Below are 21,200 nucleotides of genomic sequence, written 5' to 3' on the forward strand. Positions count from 1 at the left end.
CCGTCTGTGGGTAACTCAAGCTACTCACCCTTGGACAAGAAAGCAGCTGTGGTAACATCTGTACGTAGAATACCAAGTCACTGCTGCTGCTGCTGCTCTGTGGTCAGTGTGCTTACGGAGCGCTGTGTGTCTGCGCGCTCACACTGCAAACGTTGTCTTAGCAAGGTGTAAAAGGATGTGTACACACAGCAGGTAATGAGGAAAGGTAGTGAAATTATCAACAGTGAATCTTCATGTAAAATTTTTTGCTTAAAGGGGTTTTGCTGAGCAATAAGTTTAAATTTATTGCTTACTATGTTTTAAAGTATGAAAAATATGGTGTGAAAAGTCATCTCACACAAGTCTTCCAACCACCTGGTCTCCCTCCCCAAAGACACCTGATGATGCCCCTAGTTTTATGTGTATTGGGGATGTTTATAACCACTACACACACAATCAGATTGACATGCCTGTTTGATTTTGTTTCTCCCTTACCCACCAGAGCTATTAGAACATTTGAACACTGTCCTGAATATGTCTTTAAAACATTTTACACTGAAATTTCTTTCAGAGCCAGTTCATTTATAGCACCAAAAAAAAAAAAAAAAAAAGAAAGAAAAGAAATCCTTGTCAGGAGACTGAGTGTATCATACACATACAGTTTATTACCCCACAGATTACTTTGTTTTCATTTGTGCTTTTTTTTTAATTAATTTATTTATTTATTTGAGAGCAACAGACACAGAGAAAGACAGATAGAGGGAGAGAGAATGGGCGCACCAGGGCTTCCAGCCTCTGCAAACGAACTCCAGATGCGTGCGCCCCCTTGTGCATCTGGCTAACGTGGGACCTGGGGAACCGAGCCTCGAACCGGGGTCCTTAGGCTTCACAGGCAAGCGCTTAACCGCTAAGCCATCTCTTCCACCCTCATTTGTGCTTTTGGGAAATAGAGAAGTAATCAAGAGTATTCGCTTTAGTAGCACACACACTAAAGCTAGAAACACTTAACACAAGAGTCAACTGCCATCAGACAGCCTGGAAACGATCGTTAAGAACATTGCTGTGTGTTACAAACAAAACCAGCTGATGATACTGTTGGATATAACCCGCGTTCACACTCATTCAACATGCTGTAGGTCTTCCCGTGTTATTTAGAAGATCTGTTTGGTATTCCACCCAGTGGCTGTACTGAACTTCATGTAACTCCCTGTTGTTGGAAGACTGGATGGTTTATGGTTTTTACTCCTGAAAATGGCGCTAAGTATCATGTAGATCCTTGTACATCCACTGCTACTTCCCTGGAGCACATTTCTAGGAATGGAATTAGCAAATTATGCTGCTCTCCAGGAAGGTGCTTTAAACACATGCCTTCCAAAAGCACACAAATCTGGCCATTTGCCTGGTGGTCATCATTTTTCGAGATTAATATAAAAACATTAACATTTCAATGGGTACATAATTATACCATGAAAATGGTTTGTTTGAAACAGGGTCTCATGTAGCCCAGTCTAGTCTCAAACTTGATAGGTATCCAAGGATGCCCTTTCACTCCTGCTTCCAGAGTCTGTCCTTCAAAATCTCCTTCTGACAATGGCTTTTGTGTGGGGGGGGGGCTGTTTGTTTTATTTTGTTGTTTGTTTTTTATTTGAGAGACAGAAAGAATGTATGGTCACACTGGGGCTTCTTAGCACTGCAAACCCAGATATATATGCCACTCTGTGCATCCAGCTTTACCTGGGTACTGGGGAATCTAACCCAGGCTGGCAGGCTTTGCAAGCCATCTCCCCAGCTCCTTGTTTTGGTTTTTAATGTGGTGCTAGAGATTAACTCTGTCCTCACTCATGCTAAGGACCCACTGTACACTGAGTTACACCTCAACCACAGTGTACACCATCCATAAGTACTCAAACCATCTTACCAGCATACTGACCCTTATTTCAAAGGTGTCCATTTGCAATGTGATATTACTTACAAATGTTAAAAGAATCGTGACCACTGAGTGCCTTGAAGGACATCTTAATAACATGGCACCTTTACAGGCATTCCAAAGTCCGGCAGAAGAGTGAAATGGACATCGTTGTTAGTGAAGACTTGAATGGAACAGTGAAATTTTCAAGTTCATTACCCTACCCCAATAATCTCAACAGGTAAAGCACAGTGCACTTGTTTTCTACGTGTTTCTTCCTTTTTTGGAAATACAGGCTTCACATGGCATCTTATAACTACTGAATAGGTTATCAGGTTATCACTCTGTGACTAAGAACTTGACCTAGTCTATCTCAACATGAAACATGGACTTGCCGAGCATGGTTGTGCACACCTTTAATCCCAGCACACAAGAGGCAGAGGTAGGAGGATCGCTATGAGTTCAAGGCCACCTGAGAATTTGAGTGAATTCCAGGTCAGCCTGAGCTAGTGAGATCCTACCTTGGAAAAAAAGCATAGACTGGATTCCCATTCTTCATCTCTGTTGTTGAATGGTTGGTTTTTGCTGTGCTGGAGATGGAACCCAAGACTGTGTCTGCTAGGCAAGTGCTGTATGTGAATGTTCTGTCTTTAGCCCCCAGTGTATTTGTAGGGTTTACGATCTCTAGTGCTCTCTACCTTTAGTTATCCTCACTTCTGAATAGGGTTTGTCTCCTCCACAGGAAACCATTTAAGGCTAGGAATTCTTACAGTGGGCTTTCATTGCTGGGACAAAATACTTAACAGAAATGACTTTAAGCAGGGCGTGGTGGCGCACGCCTTTAATCCCAGCACTGGGGAGACAGAGGTAGGAGGATCGCCGTGAGTTCAAGGCCACCCTGAGACTACAGAGTTAATTCCAGATCAGCCTAGACCAGAGTGAGACCCTACTTCAAAAACCCAAAACAAAACAAAACAAAAAAATGAGTTTAAGGGAGGAAAGGTGGGGAAAGCATGGCAGGGGCAGGAAGCTGGTCACATTCAGTCCAACAGTGAAGACGAGTGGATGGCAAATGCCACATGCTCCGCCAGCTCCCTCCTTTTCATACAGTCCAGGAACCCATGAGATGGTGCCACCTACAGTTGGCGGTGGCTCCCACCTCAACTAATCTAATCTAGAAAACTCCCTCTCAGACATGACCAGGGATTTGTTTCCACAGTGATTCTAATACCTGTAAAGTTGACGACCAGAGATTCACCACCACAAGATTATACATGACTTCTCTGTGCACTCCTGGTCTGACTTAAATAAATCTTTGAGGTTTGAGTGGTGTCAGGTGTTGCGCCCCTCCCGCCAGCAGGAAGAACAACAACAACAGGATTCTTCTCAAGCACACTTTATTGGGAGCTCCAGACTGAAAGAGAGAAGGACCCTGACCCTACAGAGCCCCAAGCTTATATACTAGTGGTCAGATGATTGTGTAGTGTCGTCTGATTGGCTTAAGTCTCATCAGTTGACTATGCATCACCCAATCGGGATAGGTGAGCAGCCATGTTAGGATAACATCATGTGCTCATGCACAGACAATTAGGATACAAAAGCAGTAAACAAGCTGACACAGCAAAGCCTGATAAAGCCAGCAAGGCTTCCCACAGTAGCTGACACAGCAAAGCCTGATAAAGCCAGCATGGCTTCCCACAGTCAGGGTATAGTTTTAGATCCCAAATATAAGCGGCTAACCAGTGGACTAGAACTGGGTTTGGGACACACAAGAGCTGTCAGGCAACCACACGTGGAAACCACATGGGTGCTGGTCGCCATGAGTAGTAGAGGACAGGGAGAAGTGCTACATGTGATTATGTTGGACGTACTGGAATGTGAAGGGAAGGCCATGGGTAGATGATGGTGAAGTTCAAAAGGGTTGGCTTTAGAAGAGGTCTGAGTGGTTGAAGGAGGCCAGGACAAATGTGGCTGTGTCCACGTGCCTCCGTCAGGTACTCAGAGAATGGGTGAGGTCAGAGCACAGGGTCTAGTCCAGACTGCTTCAGCTTTCTGCTTGTCACCCCTCTTCAGAACCAGCTTTTTTTTTTTAAGAATTTTTCCCATCTATTTTTTTTAAAGCATGTCTTTAAGATTATCGTTTTTCTTTTTTTTTTTTTAATATTTTTTTGTTCATTATTTATTTATTTATTTGAGAGCAACAGACACAGAGAGAAAGACAGATAGAGGGAGAGAGAGAGAATGGGCGCGCCAGGGCTTCCAGCCTCTGCAAACGAACTCCAGACGCGTGCGCCCCCTTGTGCATCTGGCTAACGTGGGACCTGGGGAACCAAGCCTCGAACCGGGGTCCATAGGCTTCATAGGCGAGCGCTTAACCGCTAAGCCATCTCTCCAGCCCTCGTTTTTCTTTTTTTAATTGACTAATTAACTTTTTCTGTTAGAAAATTTTAAATCTTTTTGACTGTAATTCCAGCACTCAGGAGACTGAGGCAGGAGAATCTTGGGCTTGAGGCCTACCTGGGCTACTTACTTAGTGAGGCCACTCTGAGGTGTGGCCATGAGAGTGGCAGTTGCAGCCATTGTGTTGTCCCTCAGTCTGGAGGCAGACGTGGAAGAAGGGTGTTCAGCAGACTTTCTCCTTTTTTCTCAAGATCAAGAAATTTTTATGTGACTCTGGGCATATAGATGACTGATAATAAATTATTAAAAATTATTTTAAAATTATTTCATATAACATCAAATGTTACTGTTTATTAAAAGCAAAAGCTAATTTACATACTAGCGTGATTGATGCGCTAATTTTTTTGTTTTGAGATAGGGCCTCACTCTATCCCAGGCTCACCTGGAACTCATTCTATAGTTCCATGCTGGTCTTGAACTCACAGAGATGCTCCTACCTTTGCCTTCCAAGCAGTAGGATTAAAGGTGTGAGCCACCATGCCCAGCTTGGTTTATTTTTACATGGAGAATTAAATTATGGCTAAATATTTGCAGGGGCTTTTATTTTGTTTTTTTTTTTTTTAATTTATTTATTTGAGAGCAACAGACACAGAGAGAAAGACAGATAGAGGGAGAGAGAGAGAATGGGCGCGCCAGGGCTTCCAGCCTCTGCAAACGAACTCCAGACGTGTGCGCCCCCTTGTGCATCTGGCTAACGTGGGACCTGGGGAACCGAGCCTCGAACCGGGGTCCTTAGGCTTCACAGGCAAGCGCTTAACCACTAAGCCATCTCTCCAGCCCTGTTGTTGTTTTTTGTTTGTTTGTTTTTTCAAGGTAGGGTCTTACTTTAGCCCAGGCTGACCTGGAATTCACTCTGTAGTCTCTGGGTGGCCTCACACTCATGGAAATCCTCCTACTTCTGCCTCCCGAGTGCTGGGATTAAAGGCGTGTGCCACCACGCCCGGCATTTATTTTGTTTTATTTTTGAGATAGAGTCTCATATGTCCCAGGCTTGCCTCAAACTCACTTTGTAGCTGAGGATGACCTTGAACATTTTAAAAAATGTTTTTTTAATTTATTTATCTGTGTGTGCATCTGGGGGGTGGGGGAGAGTGCAAGCATATCAGGACCGCCAGCCACTGCAAATGAACTCCAAATGCATTTGCAGATTTATGTGCCACCTTGTGCATCTGGCTTTACGTGGATCCTGGAAAATCAAACCTGGGTCCTCAGGCTTCGCAGGCAAGTGCCTTAACCACTAAGCCATCTCTGCAGCCCCCGACCTTGAACTTTTGATCTTCTTGCTGCCACCTCAATAGTGAGATTATAGGCATGCATCACCTTCATCCTCCCAGCCTGGCTTACAAGGTGCTGGGGATCAAGCCCAGGGCTTTGTGTTTGTTAAGCAAGCACGCTACCAACTGGGCAGCATTCTCTACCCTTGACTAAATGTACTTTATAGGATGTAGAGCATATTAAAAAGTTTTGTTTTTTTCTTTTTCTTGAGCTGGTCGTGGTGGCACACCCCTATAGTCCCAGCACTCAGGAGGCAGAGGTAGGAGGATCACCATGAGTTCGAGGCCACCCTGAGACTACATAGCGAATTCCAAGTCACTCTGGGCTAGAAGAAGGTTTTATGGATTTTCAAAGTAGAGTCTCACTCTTGCCCAAACTGACCTGGACTTCACTGTGAATTCTCAGGGTGGTTTCGAATTTAAGGCAATCCTCCTACCTCTGCCTCCTGAGTGCTGAGATTAAAGCCATACATTATTAATGTTTTATTAGGTGATATTTTGATTTTATAATTGTCAATCTTGAAAAGGTTTCTTTGCAAAAATAAAGAAGATAAAATTGCAGAAATATGATTAGGTCAATTTCAGAAATTGCTAGACATTCTCTTAATTCTAAGCCAAAATTCACCTAACTTTTTTTTTTAACAAGACAAATATCTTTTTTGTTTTGTTTTGTTTTGTTTTTTGAGGTAGGGTCTCACTCTGGTCCAGGCTGACCTGAAATTCACTATGTAGTGTCAGGGTGGGCCTCGAACTCACAGCAATCCTCCTACCTCTGCCTCCCAAGTGCTCGGATTAAACATGTGTGCCACCACGCCCATCCAAATGCCTATTTTTAAAAGCAAACATTTACTAAACCCCAAGATACACTAATTTGATATTTACATGCAGATGAATGATGGTAGAAAAATATTAAAAGGTTTCGTTTTCTCTTATGAAAGCATTTTGTTTCTATAAGAACAGAATGCGTGGTGTGTGAAATGAAAGCACTGCTGCTCATGACACCCGCTGGTCTCACCTGAGCTGGCGTGACCGCCCGTGTCACGCAGGAAGCGCATGTTGCGTGCTCAGAACCGCAGCTGCGGTGCAGGTGCTGGAGCACCAGGAGTGCGCCCTGCCAGAAACCCAGCACTCGCTCGGCTGGACTTGTTCTCAGCATCATCACACACTGGATCTTGATATTCCATTGTTGAGAGTTCGTAAACTTCACCGTTGCCAGATTTTCATTGCTCTCACATTTAGTTAAGAAGCAGGGCTAGCCTACAAAGTACTGTGCTGCGTGTGCATGCACACATGTGTACACATGCATGCAAATGAGCATAGACCTCACTCATACCAGGCGAGCCCATTATCAGACTCTTCCCTATTTTTAGCAAGTCAGGTGGGAGAGAAGCTTCTAGTTGAATTAGTTGGAAATGTGCGTTTGTTTTCTCTCATTTTCATTTTCAGTAATCATTTGGTTGCCATCACATGTGTGATGGTGAGACACACCTGAAGCTGTGCTTTGGTTTGCACACCCAGGCAGCCTGGCTCAGGTGTCTCATATCCTCTGCTCTTTCCAGTGTCCTGGCTGAGCGTCTGGAGAAGTGGCTGCAGCTGATGCTTATGTGGCACCCCAGACAAAGGGGCACAGACCCCCAGTACGGTCCCAATGGCTGCTTCAAGGCACTGGATGACATCCTGAACTTGAAAGTGAGTATGAGCCAAGGCAGCTCCAAGGCAACAGCTGTGGTCCCCAGTGGATACAGCAGGTTGTGGCCTCTCAGCCCTGTGGGGAAATTTGGGTTGCTGTGAGTGTTTCAGCTTAAGTAAGAGGATAGGCGAACTGAGCTGTTTGTCACTGGGTACCATGTCACTGGGTGCCACACTGTTACTAAGGGAAAATGGGAATATGAAGTCCGGAGAGCATGGAACATGGCACCCAGCCTTTCTTCCTCATGCTAGTCCTTCCCTAGGAAGTGCTGGAAGTAGCTGAGGGATCTTGACAAAGGCAGTAGCCTCTGTAAAGAGTTTTTTTTCCCAAGGGAGGGAATTACCATGGGATATATTTTATAATCATGGAAAATGTTAATAAAAATTAAAAAATTAAAAATAAAAAAAAGAATTTTTTCCCAATAACATCTGGGTTGTGTTGCAGCTGGTTCATATTTTGAACATGGTCACAGGCACCATTCACACCTACCCTGTGACGGAAGACGAGAGTCTGCAGAGCCTAAAGGCAAGAATCCAGGAAGACACGGGAATCCTGGAGAAGGATCAAGAGCTGTTGCAAGAGGCAGGTCTGGCATTGCTCCCTGACAAGCCTGCTACTCAGTGTACCTCAGAGGGCAAGGTGAGCTCCTGCCTTCTTGCACACTGCCCTGTTTTCCCCTGCCTTGATCTTCTTGAAACTAATGGTTCTCCGAGTTGCTACTCTGCCATGTCAAGCAGTTAGTCACACATAATGGACCCGCCTCTGTGTGAGCTGGGAGAGGGCTTACTAGAGACACACATCAGTCATGCTTGCACTGTCACTTCCACACCACCTAATATGGCTGTCTTACACCTTTATTGCCAAAACTGCTGGGCTCTCCTGGCCAACTCAAGCTACTTAGGATTCTCTGTGAGTACATAGCTGTGTTGGTCACCTGCATTAACAGTGTCAGTGTAAGACATGGTCCCTGGCCTAAAGACCTACTGATGGAGAGCATGTTAATAGATGAGAAAGACTTTGCACAGGGAAGTGCAAAGTGTACCAGGAGCTTCTGCACAGGAGAAAGTTAATTAACTTCTTGTTGCTGAGACAAACACCCAATCAGTTACAGCATACAGGAGGAAGGTAGTTTATTCCAGGCTTACAGAGTCCAAGGGAACACCATCAATGGCAAAAGCAGCTGGCTTCCTTTCATAGATCCAAGCAAAATGACATCACAACAGCCAGCGCCATGAAATGTGAACAGCCAGAGTTCAAACTGCTCTCTCCAACATTTGGGCTGAAATTCAGATCTGCAGCCCCCTCCCACCCCCCATGACATGTCCCCTGTAGCAGAGATCTGCCTGCTAGGGGTTGAAGCTACAAGCTCGCCTAAGTCTATGGGCCAGACATTGATACTGGCAGAGAGGCAGAACAGAGGCGATTAGAATAAAGCAGATTGTGATGCATTGTAAGTAAGGCATGGATCGGATAGCAATCGTGCTAGGAGCGGAAAGAACTCATGTGGGCTTTGTGCCCATGGGCTGGGCTGATGCTGATAGAGAGCAGTGGGAAGGGCTCTGCAGCCCCTCATGGGTGGCTGCAGAGAAGGGGGTAGAGCCCCCAGATCCCAGCATGTTCTTGTCCCTTTGCAGCTAAACGAGGGCCACACACTGGACATGGATCTTGTCTTTCTCTTTGACAACAGTAAAATCACCTATGAGACTCAGATCACCCCACGGCCCCAACCTGAAAGTGTCAGCTGTATCCGTAAGAACACTTTTTTGTTGTTGTTGTTTTTGTTTTGTGTTTTTTTGAGGTAGGGTCTCACTCTTGCCCAGGCTAACCTGGAATTCACTATGTAGTCTCAGGGTGGCCACGAACTCACAGCCACCCCACCTACCTCAGTCTCCCAAATGCTGGGATTAAAGGCGTGCACCACACACCCAGCTCCACCTTATTTTTTTTAAATGATAGTTGTCATACTTAGGACAAAGTGGGAAGGAGAGGCATGAAGAAAATCCATTTACCCGGTGCTCAGGGCAGGACATGCAGGGAGTGGCTCAGGTACTCTGGAGCTTTATTTTTGAAGGTGCATTCATATTTTAATAATTAATGTGTTTTGGGAATGTGGAAACAGGAGGATCATGAGTTCAAGGTTATTCTCTGCTACATAGTGAGTCTGAGGCCAGCCTGGGCTATAGTAGAACCTTTCTCAAGACAAACCAACAGAGTTAATGTATATATGTGATACTTACAAAAAACCTTACAGAATTTCAGAAGGTACTAAAGCATAAACATGCCTTGTGGTCAGTAAGGTCCCATTCTAGGAAAAGTTCTTGGGGATAAATAAATACATACTGATGTATACCTGCCTCTTCACTCAGTATGTTGTCTGGATTGTTCTTTCATGAGATGTGTTGAACTGCCTGATTTTTTTTTTAATGATTTTATAGTCTCCCATTGCATAAATGTGTGATGGATATTTTAATCTATCACACTCTCCTGTTTCCTGCTATCCCCACCTACACATGTAGAACAGATCAAGGATCCAAGATGTTGAGGTCACCAGTCTTTTTGGTTATTTAGCTATCTCTAGCACTGGTGGCTGATGCCATATATATCATATTGGTTTTTCCAGGTAGGAACTTGCTGTAGCCCAAGCTGATCTGGAATTCACTATATAGTCTCAGGGTGGCCTTGAACTCACAGTGATGTTCCTACCTCTCCTCAAGTGCTGGGATTAATGACATGTGCCTCCATGCCCAGCTTGATGCTATATTTTTATAAAACTTCATACAACCTAAATGTGGTAACACAAGGGTTTCTATTGGTAATATATGGACCCCTGCACCTGTGTCTCTAAGTGTATCATAAAATGTTGCCCCCCACCCTTCTCTTTCTTTCTCTCTTTGAGACAAGATTGTGCTGCATAGCCCAGGCTTGCCTTGAACTCACTGTATAAGCCAAGCTGGCCTCAAAGTGCCGTTGTTCCTCCCCCCTCAGCTTCCCAGGTGCTTGGATGACATGCGTGTGTCTCCATTCGCAGTGTATAAAATATTTCTTCAAACCAAATCAAATAGCTATTTACTGACCATCTGGTACTATTGAGAGAGTACTCAAAATGTGTTGTCCAGTAATAACGTGTGGTGCCTGCAAAGTCATGTGGCCATGCATGGTTATATAACTTTTAAAAGTACCAGCAATGCTGCAGGCAGGATGTGGTTCCTTATAAAAATTCTTTGATAATTGTTGGTCTCTGTGTTCAGTTCAGGAACCCAGGCGAAACCTCCCTTTCTTCCAGCTGAGGAAGGTATGGGGCCAAGTCTGGCACAGCATGCAAACCCTGAAGGAGGACTGCAACCGGCTACAGCAAGGACAGCGAGCTGCCATGTACTGTGCCAGGCATTTCTGTCTTACTGCATTTAAAATTGCTTGGTGGCCAACACTCTAGGGGGGTGGCCAAGGCAGGGATCCAGAGGCAACTGTCAGGAGAGATGAGAGGAGATAGGCGGGAAGCTTGGGTGGCCTGGCTGGAGGGAAGCCCTTTTGGCCTGCTGAGGTGAATGGCTGACAGATGGAGCCAGAGGATAAACGAAAAGTGAGGGTTCTGGTGCCTAAACTGAACACGATTTAGAACTTGGAAAAGTTCATTGTAATTTGGGTTAGCAAGACACCCTGATGATTATGCAGGAGGCACACTGACACTTTCCCCAGTCAGGACAAATAATTGGCTCTCTGTGTAGTACTTTGCCTAATTTCAATTGGCATAGAACTTTATGCATCGCTGAGGTTTAGGAAATTGTCTTCATAGTTATAAGTGGCTACTTTGGTAACAGGATGACTGTTGTTATAGCAGAGACCTCCCTTGGAATTGAAGGGTTTTGTGATGGTACAGGAAGTGGTATTTAAATCCCAAAGATGTTCCAAGGCTCTGTTTCTCGTGGTTTTTGCAGGATGAATCTCCTTCGGAATAACAGCTGCCTCTCCAAAATGAAGAACTCCATGGCCTCCATGGCTCAGCAGCTCAAAGCCAAGTTGGATTTCTTTAAAACCAGCATCCAGATTGACCTGGAGAAGTATAGTGAGCAGACTGAGTTTGGGATCAGTGAGTGTGCTCTGCAGTGAGCTTAAAGACACTGTTCTTCCCTTTTTCCTTCTTTTGCCCTTCTTTTTTCTTTCTGAGGTTTCTTTTGTTCCCTTATAATTTAGTTATTTATTTCTGTTTTAGTTTTGTGGTGTTTTTGTTTTTCATTTTTTTTTTTTTCTTCCCAATTTTTTTTCCAGCATCAGATAAACTGCTGCTGGCCTGGAGGGAAATGGAACAGGCTGTGGAGCTGTGTGGGCGGGTAGGAGACTCATTCTAGGTTCCTGTACTTGTGCTGTGGGGGAAGCTTTGTTCCAACATTTCCTACTTTCTCATTACACACTGGGTTGATCTGCTGTGTCACCATGTGAACTTCATCAGACTTTCTGGAGAGAAACAAGAGTAATGGATACAACCGAGCCCTGCTGTGGCCAGGCTTAAGAGCTGCACAGGGAGACCGAGATGGTCCAAATTTATTCAAGGAGCAAGATGCCAAATGGCCTTGTGGTAAAGGCTTAGCCCTCTTGCTATTATGGAAGGCATTGGTTAAATGATCAACCACTCCCTCTTGTCAAAGGTTTTGGCCCAAGCTTATTGGTTTGTGAAATCCATATGTAGGCCTGGGGGCATAACTCAGTGGTTAAAGGCTCTAGCTTACAAAGCCTGCTAGCCAAAGTTCAATTCCTAATACCCACATTAAGTCAGACACAAAAAGTCATGCATATGTTTGGTGTTCATTTACTTGTAAGAGACCCTGGTGTGCCCATCACACACACACACACACACACACACACCTGCAAATAAATAGAATTTTAACAAAAGAGCCAAGTGTGGTAGTGCATGCCTTTGATTCCAGCTCTGGGAAGCAAAGGTAGGAGGATCACCGTGAGTTCAAGGTCAGTGTGGGATAGAGTGAGACTCTGCTTCAAAAAACAAACAAAAAAAATGTTTTTAAAGAAATCCATAAGAAGAAAGGAAGGAAGGGAGAAAGAGAGAGGAAGGAAGGAAGGAGTGAGCCTAGGCAGAAAGTCTGTGAATACTGTAAATCAGATCCCACTTAAAACCCTGTCAACATGAGATCAGGGAAATAAGCGTGACTCTAATGCCATATATAAATCTAAGACCCTGGGTTCCAAGACTTCCCATCATTATCCCCTGTATACTGGATGAGGAGCTTTGTCTCTGTGGCTTAATGTTTGTCTTTATAAGTGAGTCCTAATGGGTTAATGAATGCTTAAAGGAGAATATCCTTGCCTGATGGGGTATGCATTCTCCCTAACTTGGCACTCATGTACAGCACCTGCCACATAGGTGGCTTTGGGGTAGACACAGTAAGAGAAGATAAAGCAATGTACATTGGGCATCTTCTCTGTGGCAGAGACTGGACTTACACCATCTTACTTAGTCCTATTTAAGCCCTCCTCGAGGCTTACTGGATGGAGGAGGAAACTGCTACTCAAAGTTAAGTAACTGCCCAGGGATATAGAAAGGGGTAAGCATGAGACCCAGACTCAGCTCATTCTGACTCCTGAGTCCGGGTATCTTCTGGCCAGTCACTTGAGTCTCCTGTAAGTTTGGAGGGTCTCTTCCCAGCCTGCTCTGGCAAACCCTGCTCCTCAGAATGCTCTTTTTCCATCAGTTGATGTTAACACAGCTTTTCCACCAGGAAAACGAAGTAAAGCATTTGGTGGAGCGGATGATGGCACTGCAGACTGACATCGTGGACTTACAGCGGAGCCCAATGGGTCGGAAGCAGGGAGGCACACTGGATGACCTGTGAGTACCACCCGGGAGTGGGCTGCAGCTCTGTCCCAGCATGCACCAGCACCCCTGAGGAGTACACACATATGGATGTATTGGAATCACTTCAGGAGGCTCAGTGGGACCATCCTCCTAGTGAATCATCTTGGCATATTTCAGACATAAGCTGGGGCAAATGACCACCAGTCTGAGCTGTAGTGTCTAGATCTCTCAAGTGACAAGAAAACCTGATGTCACAAATCTGTGAGGCACCATTCAAGCAATGCATTTCAGAAGCAGTGTTCATATTCAAAACTGTAGATGCAAGTAGTCTTTCCCATTGTAGACATCCCTGGTTGTCCAGTCCACCCCACTCCAGCTCGGGTGTGGCTTGCAGAGCAGGAAATAGAGCAGGAAGAGGAACCTAGCCAGCCCAGGAGTTTGGCATTGGCTCCAGGAAGGGTTGAGGTGTCCTGGCATTTCCATCCTACGTAGAGGACCTAGCAGCATGCAGCCCTTGTGTGCTGACAGATGGGAACCAAGCAGGTGGGTCCGTTTACTGAGTGTGTTGCCACTTGAGCTCTCAATATTACCTAATGTTTTTACTAGGATTCTGAGAATGAGAAATCTGAAAATCAAGAATTTGTGCCAGGCGTGGTGGCGTACACCCTTAATCCCAGCACTCAGGAGGCAGAGGTAGAAGGATCACTGAGAGTTCAAGGCCACCCTATATAGACTATATAGTGAATTCCAGGTCAGCGTGATCTAGAGTGAGGTCTTACCTCAAAGAACAAACAAACAAACAAAGTTATTTGTTCTGGGGCTGGGGAAACCCTTGGTAGAGTTCTTGCTTAGCATTCACAAGACCCTGGATTGGAACCCAGCACTGCAGAAACCCAGGAGTGGTGGTGCATGGATTACATGAGATCCTGTCTAAAAATAAGTGATTTGCGCGCTCTGCGCTCTCTTGTTCTTTAACCCTTTATTCTCAGGTTTTCAAATGAGAACTTTCTCCTTGTTTGGTTTTTGGTTGTGTGTGTGGTGATGCACTTGTGTGTGCAGTTTTGCACGCCCCGTGTGCACACATGTGGAAGCCAGGAGGAATGCTGGTATCCTCTAGTGCTCTTCCACCTTATTTCCTTGAGACAGGATCTTTCTCTGCACCCGGAACTCATACTGCGTTTTTGATAGGCTGGCTGAGCAGGGAGCCCTGGCAGTCTTCCTGTATCTCTGCCTCACTCAGCACTGGTGTTAAAGGCATGCACAGTCTGGCCTGGCTTTTGGTGTGAGTGCTAAGGATCCAGCTCAAATCCTCATGCGTATGTGACAAGTGCTCTTACCTATTGGTTCATCTTCCAAGCCCCAATTTTTTGGTTACTTTCTTTCTTTTCTTGTCTTTCCTTTTTTTTTTTTTTTTTTTTTAAGAAAGCGAGAGAGAGATAGATCTTGTGATATAACCCTAGGTAGCCTGTTACTCTCCAGGTAGCCCAGGCTGGCCTCAAACTTGGAGCAGTCCTCCTGAGAGTGACGGAATTATAGATTTGTGAGACCAGAACCAGTTAGAGTCTTCTTTCGAAGCTGTTGAAGGGATAGGAGTTGGTGTCCAGCCGTGGACTCAAGTTTGTGAGGGTAAGGGTTTCCTTGTTTGGGTCCCAGGATGGCATCTGGAATCCCTCTTGCAGAAACCAAGCAGAGAAGGGACCCAGGGAGGAGTAGATGCTCCTTTCCCTGAGGCTGCTTTCTTCACTTACCCTTGTTTGACTTTTGGCAGTGAGAGTGGTCGTTTGCTTACTATAGACATTTCACCAGGAATGTCAGTCTTCTCCCATTGAAGACATGTGACCAGTTGTGCCCAGAAATCAGTGATTAGCAGACTAGCCCTTCACATGTGACTGTTGGGCCTTGAATCTGAACAGCTTTTTCTCTGTTCCAGAGAGGAGCAAGCAAGGGAACTCTACAGGAGACTAAGGGAAAGGCCAAGAGGTAGGAGGTTCTGGCTGCTTTGCCCCTTCTTGTCTTGTTTTTGATGCACTCTGTTGGCCACTGGGAGCAACTAGATCATTTTCCTCCTCAGACCAGCGAACAGATGGCGACAGTCAAGAAATGGTACGGCTGCTACTTCAAGCAATCCAAAGCTTCGAGAAGAAAGTACGAGTGATCTATACGCAGCTCAGGTAGGCGCCCCTCTCCTGCTACGGGACGAGACGTGGAGCCAGGGCAAGGTGTCAATGAGGCCGGTTCCCTCGCTCTGCTGTGGTTGGCTCCCACGGCGGCTGACCGGGTCTTAATAGTCTGGCAATATGTGCTTGTGCCCCCACAGCTCACTAAATGTGGCACGTTTGTCCTTCCCAGTAAAACCGTGGTTTGCAAGCAGAAGGCTCTGGAATTGCTGCCCAAGGTGGAAGAGGTAGTGAGTTTAATGAATGAGGATGAGAAGACTGTCGTCCGGCTTCAGGAGAAGCGGCAGAAGGAGCTCTGGAACCTCCTGAAGATTGCATGTGTGAGTGAGCCCTCGCCCCCGCCTCTCAGCTCCCTTGCCCTGTACTGTCACTGTTTGCCAGGAGACCAAGGACCAGCAGCAGGCTCCCCACCTCTAGCTATTCCACTAGGTTTGTTTTTTTGTTTGTTTGTGTTTTGTTTTTTCAAGGTAGGGAGCCCAGGCTGACCTGGAATTTACTCTGTAATCTCAGGCTGGCCTCAAACTCATGGTGATCCTCCTACCTCTACCTCCTGAGTGCTGGAATTAAAGGCGTGCACCACCACACCCAGCCAACTAGCTTTTTTTGTAACATGGAATGGATAGGGAGGCTCCCTGGAGGAAGAGCTCATAGGAGGTGGCTGCTGTAATTACCAAAGCAGACATAATTCCTTGGCACTCCAGAGACCAGAAGTTTAAAATCCAGATGTTAGAAGGATGGTGTTCCCTCTAGTAGCCCCAGGGGCCTTTACCAGCTTCAGTGGCTGTAAGCCTTCCTTGGCTTGGGGCTGTATCTGTCTTATCTGTGTCTGTATCTTCATGTGACCTCAGTGTCTGTCATCTGAATGTCTCCTCAGAACCTGTTGGTGTTAGGGATGGGGATCCATGGTAGAATGTTTGCCTGGTGTTCACAAGGCCATGGGTGCAACCCCTAGCCGCACACACGTGCACAGCTGAGCAGGAGCGTGCACTCCCATGATCCCAGCACTGGGAAGGCTGACACAGGAGGACTATGAGTTCTAGCCCAGTCTGAGCTACATAATGAGACGTACAGAGAGGGAAGGAGGGACCATATGTCCCACACTCCTCCTTTCTCCCCTCACTGGTTCCCTAGACAGCTTTATTTCTACTTTTGTATAAAATTGGATACATGATTTTATGTACCTATATTAAATCTAGGATCCACAAATGAGTCAAAACATGGTATTTGTAAGACTGACTTAATTTGCTTAATATGATATCTAGTTGTATCCATTTTCCTGAAAATGAAATTTTATTTTCTAATTTTTTGGGGGGGGGGGTTCGAGGTAGGGTTTCACTCTAGTCCAGGCTGACCTGGAATTCACTATGTAGTTTCAGGGTGGCCTCAAACTCATGGAGATCCTCCCACCTCTGCCTCCCAAGTACTAGAATTAAAGGCATGCGCCACCACACCTGGCTTAATTTCATTCTTTTTATGGCTGAAAAAATTTCATTGTGTATATACGCCACATTTTTTTAATCCATTCCTCTGTTAAACACCTAGGTTTGTTCTGTAACTTGGCTGTTGTAAATCATGCTACAGTAAACATTGGTATTCAAGTATCTCTGTGGTATATTGACCTGGGGTCCTTTGGGTAAATGCCCAGAAATGGCATAACTGGGTCTTATGAAAGATCTACTTTTAGTTTTTTGAGGAACCCCCAATACTGATTTCCGTGGTGACCGTACTAGCTTACATTCCTACCACCAGTGTATAGGATTCCCATTTCTCTCTGTCTTTGCCAGAATTTGTTGTCTTTTTAAAAATCTCACCTCATTCTGAATGGGGAGAGAAGGAATCTAAATATAGTTTAAACTTGGATTTCTCTGTTGGTTAATGATGTAGAACATCTTTTCATGTGTTTATTGGCCATTTGTCCATATTTTGAGAACTGTCTATTCATTTCATTAGTTCATTTATTAATTGCATTGTTTGATTTCTTGGTGTTTGGTTTGTGGAGTTCTTATTATAACTGAAATATGAATCTTCTATCTGATGTGTACTTGGGAAGATTTTTTTCCCGTTCTTTAGGCTATGTCTTTACTCTGCTCATTGTTTCCTTTGCTATATAGAAAATTTCATGTCATTTCATTTGTCAGTTTTCGCCATTATTTCCTGAGCAATTGGAGTCATTTTTGGAAAGTGCCTACCTATACCTGCATCTGGGAATCTTCCCTGCTTTTTTCTCTAATCACTTCAGATCTTATTCTTTTATCACTTTGAGATTTATCTGTGTACAGAGTGAAATCTAGGTTCATTCTTCTGCATGTGGATATTCAGTTTCCAAGCCCCATTGTCCTTTTTGAGATAGGTATTTTTGGTATCTTTGTCCAACATCAGCAAGCTGTTAGTATGTGGGTTTGAATCCGGGTCCTTTATTCTGTTCCCTTGATCTGAGTCTGGCTTATGTGCCAGTACCATGCTGTTTCTGTTACTGTGCTCCAGTGGACCTGGAAGTCAGGTACAGTGATAACTCCAGCTCTGTTATTTTAACTAAGGGTTGCTTTAGCTACCCAGGGTCTTCTGTGTTTCCATATGAATTTGGGGATTATTTTTTCTATTTCTGTAAAAATACTATTGTAATTTTTGATAGAGGTTACATTGAGTCTATAGTTGCTTTTGGTAAGATAGCCATTTTCACAATACAAATTCTTCAGATCCATGAGCATGGGAGGAGGTCTTTCACTGTTCCAGTGTCTTTAATTTCCTTTTCCATTGTTTTAAATTTTTCATTGAAAAAGGTTTCACTTCTTTGGTTAAGTTTATTCCAAGGGCTTTGTGGTTACTGCTATTTGTTTTTGAGGCTGTAATGAACATGGGCACACCATCTTACTGCAGCTGTGATGCCAGTGAGTGTCACTCAGAGAAAATGTAAACCAAAAAGAGAGCTAACAGAAAGGAGTGAGCCATGAAACAACATGTCTTGGAAGTCAGTGGAGAGTAACCCACTGTGCAGGTTTGTGAGAGCTGAGATGGGATGGCAAGAAAGCTGTTCAGTAATTAGTAACCAGTCTCAAGAGCAAAAGTCTGGCATGGTGGCATACACCGTAATCACAGCAATTTGGAGTCTGGGGCAGAAGGATCTTGAGTTCAAGGCCAGACTGGGCTATATAGCAAGACCCTGTCTCAGAAAACAAAGTAAAAGAATGACAAAAAGATGGAGGCTGTGTAGATAGAGGCTTTTAGCAGTGAGAGAGATGGTCTTTTATATGGATTCTCAAAACTAGAACACATTTGTAGGCCAAGCAGGAGGAAACAGTGTTCAGGAGATTCGTGGCATCAGAGATGGGGGAGAAGTTGGAGCCTGGATATGGCACTTTGACAGACCTCAGCACTAAGAGTGAGGACCAGAGTGGGGAACTGGAGCTCAGGAGCCCGTGTGGGGAGCAGGCTACCTCAGCTGTAGGAGTCAGTCGGCACAGCAACCTGCTGTGCTCACTGGTCCAAGCCCAGGGCAAAACTGAAAGAGGAGGGCGGCTGAGTGCCTCCACAGATGGAGCAGCAGATAGGTGAGGAGCAGTACAAAACTGCTTACTTGAAAGGCACTGGTAGAGGGGGGGTGCAGGGGTCAAGTGGGGGGGGGGCTGTGGAACTGCAGGCAGTAGTGAAAGGAGGAGCAGGGACAATGAGGCATACATGGGTGGTCAGAGACTCAGCTGGAGATGTGGCTAGAAGTGCTGAGGAACTGGCCACAGGTCATGGTTATGGGCCGTGGGCGGCGACAGGCAGTGCAGAAGCTGCTGGCTGAGCCTTGGCTCGGAGAAAGGCCGGCCACAGCACTCCCGGCCACCAGAACGTGTTGGTTTTCTTCTCAGCTACGGTATGGGTAGTGTACTCCAGTCTCTTATCCACTTCATGGGTCTTAGTCTCCTACTTGGAAGAGAGTAAAAGCACCTTTGTCTTCTGTCCCTGTAAGAGCTTGCTAACAAGTCAAACAACTGGAAGAAAACCTATGAACGCAGGCACTTAAGGCTCCCTGTTCTTAGAACCCTTTCTCAGGAAGCACAGCTGTGGATGCAAAAACACTCGAGACTGAAGTCCAAGTCCCAGCTGTTGGCGTGGACAGACATGTTGACTGTCGTTTCTAGGAATAGCTGTGGTATCTTGCAGCCAACTGTTTCATGGGAAAGTATGCGGTATGATGCAGAATTTATTTCATGTCTTGACTCCAGAATTTTGTTGATTGCCTTTTTGACTATCTTTCAGAGCAAGGTCCGGGGTCCTGTCAGCGGAAGCCCAGACAGCATGAATACCTCTCGACTCAGTCACCCTGGGCAGCTAATGTCCCAGAGTTCCACTGCCTGCGAAAGTGCACCTCAGTCAGCCCAGAAAAGGTAAATCATGCTTGAAAGTGCCAAATGTAAATTTAAGGGCGCATGGGGAGAACATGGAGATGGGAATGCATTTAGACCCAATCACATCTGTCTGAGGGTCTTATGTTTGCTTATCTTTGTTATATATATGAGGACCTGTAGTCACAAACTTAACTTTTTAAAATATATTTTATTTATTTGAGAAGGCAAAGAGGGAGAGAATGGGCACACCAGGGCCTCTGTCCACTGCAAACAAACTCCAGATGCATGCACCACTTTTTGTATCTGGCTTTATGTGGGTACTAAGGAATCAAACCTGGGTCGTTGGGCATTTCAGGCAAATGCGTTAACCACTAAGCCATCTCTCCAGCCCACAAACCTAACTTTTTTTTAATATGAATCTGTTTTTTTATTTTCTTAGTTTATTTTTATTATTTATTTGAGAGCGACAGACAGAGAAAGGGGCAGAGAGAGAGAGAATAAGGTGCATCAGGGCCTCCAGCGACTGCAAACAAACTCCAGATCCATGCGCCAACTTGTGCATGCGGTTTATGTGGGTACTGAGGAACTGAGCCTAGAACCAGGGTCCTTAGGCTTCATAGGCAAGTGCTTAACCACTAAGCCATTTCTCCAGCCCACAAACCTGATTTTTATTCTGCTCCCATTGTCTCTTATCACTCACTTGCTGACTAGGTTCCTTTGTTTGAGGGTTGAATTCTGGCACTTAGTGAGAGTATGTTAGAAGTGGAAGTTATGTTATTATTGTATTGATGCTGTTTGTTCCTCCAAACCCACCTCATGAGGTACACTCCTCCCTCCTAGCCACCATCTGGAGTGACCAAGCTGCTGTGTCTCCTCTGCTCCCTTAATGCCACTTTGATCAAGTTGCTTAGTCACTAGCAGCAATTTTACTCCTTTCTGAACTTCAGGCATTTACAATCACCACCAGTGAGCCCTTGGGTTGGTCTCCTGTCTCTTGCAAATGGCTTGCTCTGGTTCAGCCCTTAGTCTCCCCCTGACCACTAGCCGCAGCAGAAGTGCAGGTTCTCGGGTTCTACCGGAAACCTTCTGAATTGGAGTAGTGCCCAGCAGTTCTCTAGCTAGTTCTGCTGCACACTGAAGTGTAAGGACTGCCACTCTTACTGGACCGACCCTCCTTCCTTAGATGCCCTTTTTTCATGGCACGTCACGTCTGTGCTTGCCTAGCTTTCAACGTATTCACCATCCACACACACTGATGGACTCTTTATAGGGTCTGTTTTGTTCAGGTCTACTGCAGTTAGCATCTTCTGTGTCCTGGGTGTCAGGTACTGAATATAATTAAAAACAGTTTCTGTAGACAAGTTTTTAGGCATGGAAAAGAGGTTGACATTAGCCTGGTGTCAATGGGGAAGGCCATGGAACTGACTGGTAATAGATCCGAGATTTCTTTTCAGAGTGATATCATATAACATTTCCTACAACTACATATAATGATGATTACACAACTCTGTACATATGCAGCAGACAAACTTTGTGACAAATGCACCAAATATCAAAAAAGATGTTTTTGA

General features: G+C 45.1%; 1 protein-coding gene across 5 annotated transcripts in view; it reads left to right on the top strand.

Moving 5' to 3' along the window:
- Positions 1-21,200, top strand: part of Ikbkb (inhibitor of nuclear factor kappa B kinase subunit beta) — a 54,648-nt gene that overhangs the window by 29,200 nt on the left and 4,248 nt on the right. For 4 of the 5 annotated variants that reach the window (XM_004669018.2, XM_045131161.1, XM_045131162.1 and 1 more), the window contains 12 exons: positions 2,019-2,126; positions 7,179-7,308; positions 7,754-7,948; positions 8,944-9,058; positions 10,558-10,681; positions 11,245-11,396; positions 11,576-11,637; positions 13,042-13,151; positions 15,049-15,098; positions 15,190-15,289; positions 15,468-15,615; positions 19,541-19,668. In XM_004669018.2, the coding sequence (XP_004669075.1) occupies positions 2,019-2,126; positions 7,179-7,308; positions 7,754-7,948; positions 8,944-9,058; positions 10,558-10,681; positions 11,245-11,396; positions 11,576-11,637; positions 13,042-13,151; positions 15,049-15,098; positions 15,190-15,289; positions 15,468-15,615; positions 19,541-19,668 (1,422 nt within the window). The remainder of the gene's footprint in view (positions 1-2,018; positions 2,127-7,178; positions 7,309-7,753; positions 7,949-8,943; positions 9,059-10,557; positions 10,682-11,244; positions 11,397-11,575; positions 11,638-13,041; positions 13,152-15,048; positions 15,099-15,189; positions 15,290-15,467; positions 15,616-19,540; positions 19,669-21,200) is intronic. The other variant, XM_045131160.1, reaches the window with a different exon arrangement.

Source organism: Jaculus jaculus, chromosome 12 (genome assembly GCF_020740685.1).
Source record: "Jaculus jaculus isolate mJacJac1 chromosome 12, mJacJac1.mat.Y.cur, whole genome shotgun sequence".
Taxonomy (NCBI): Eukaryota; Metazoa; Chordata; class Mammalia; order Rodentia; family Dipodidae; genus Jaculus; species Jaculus jaculus.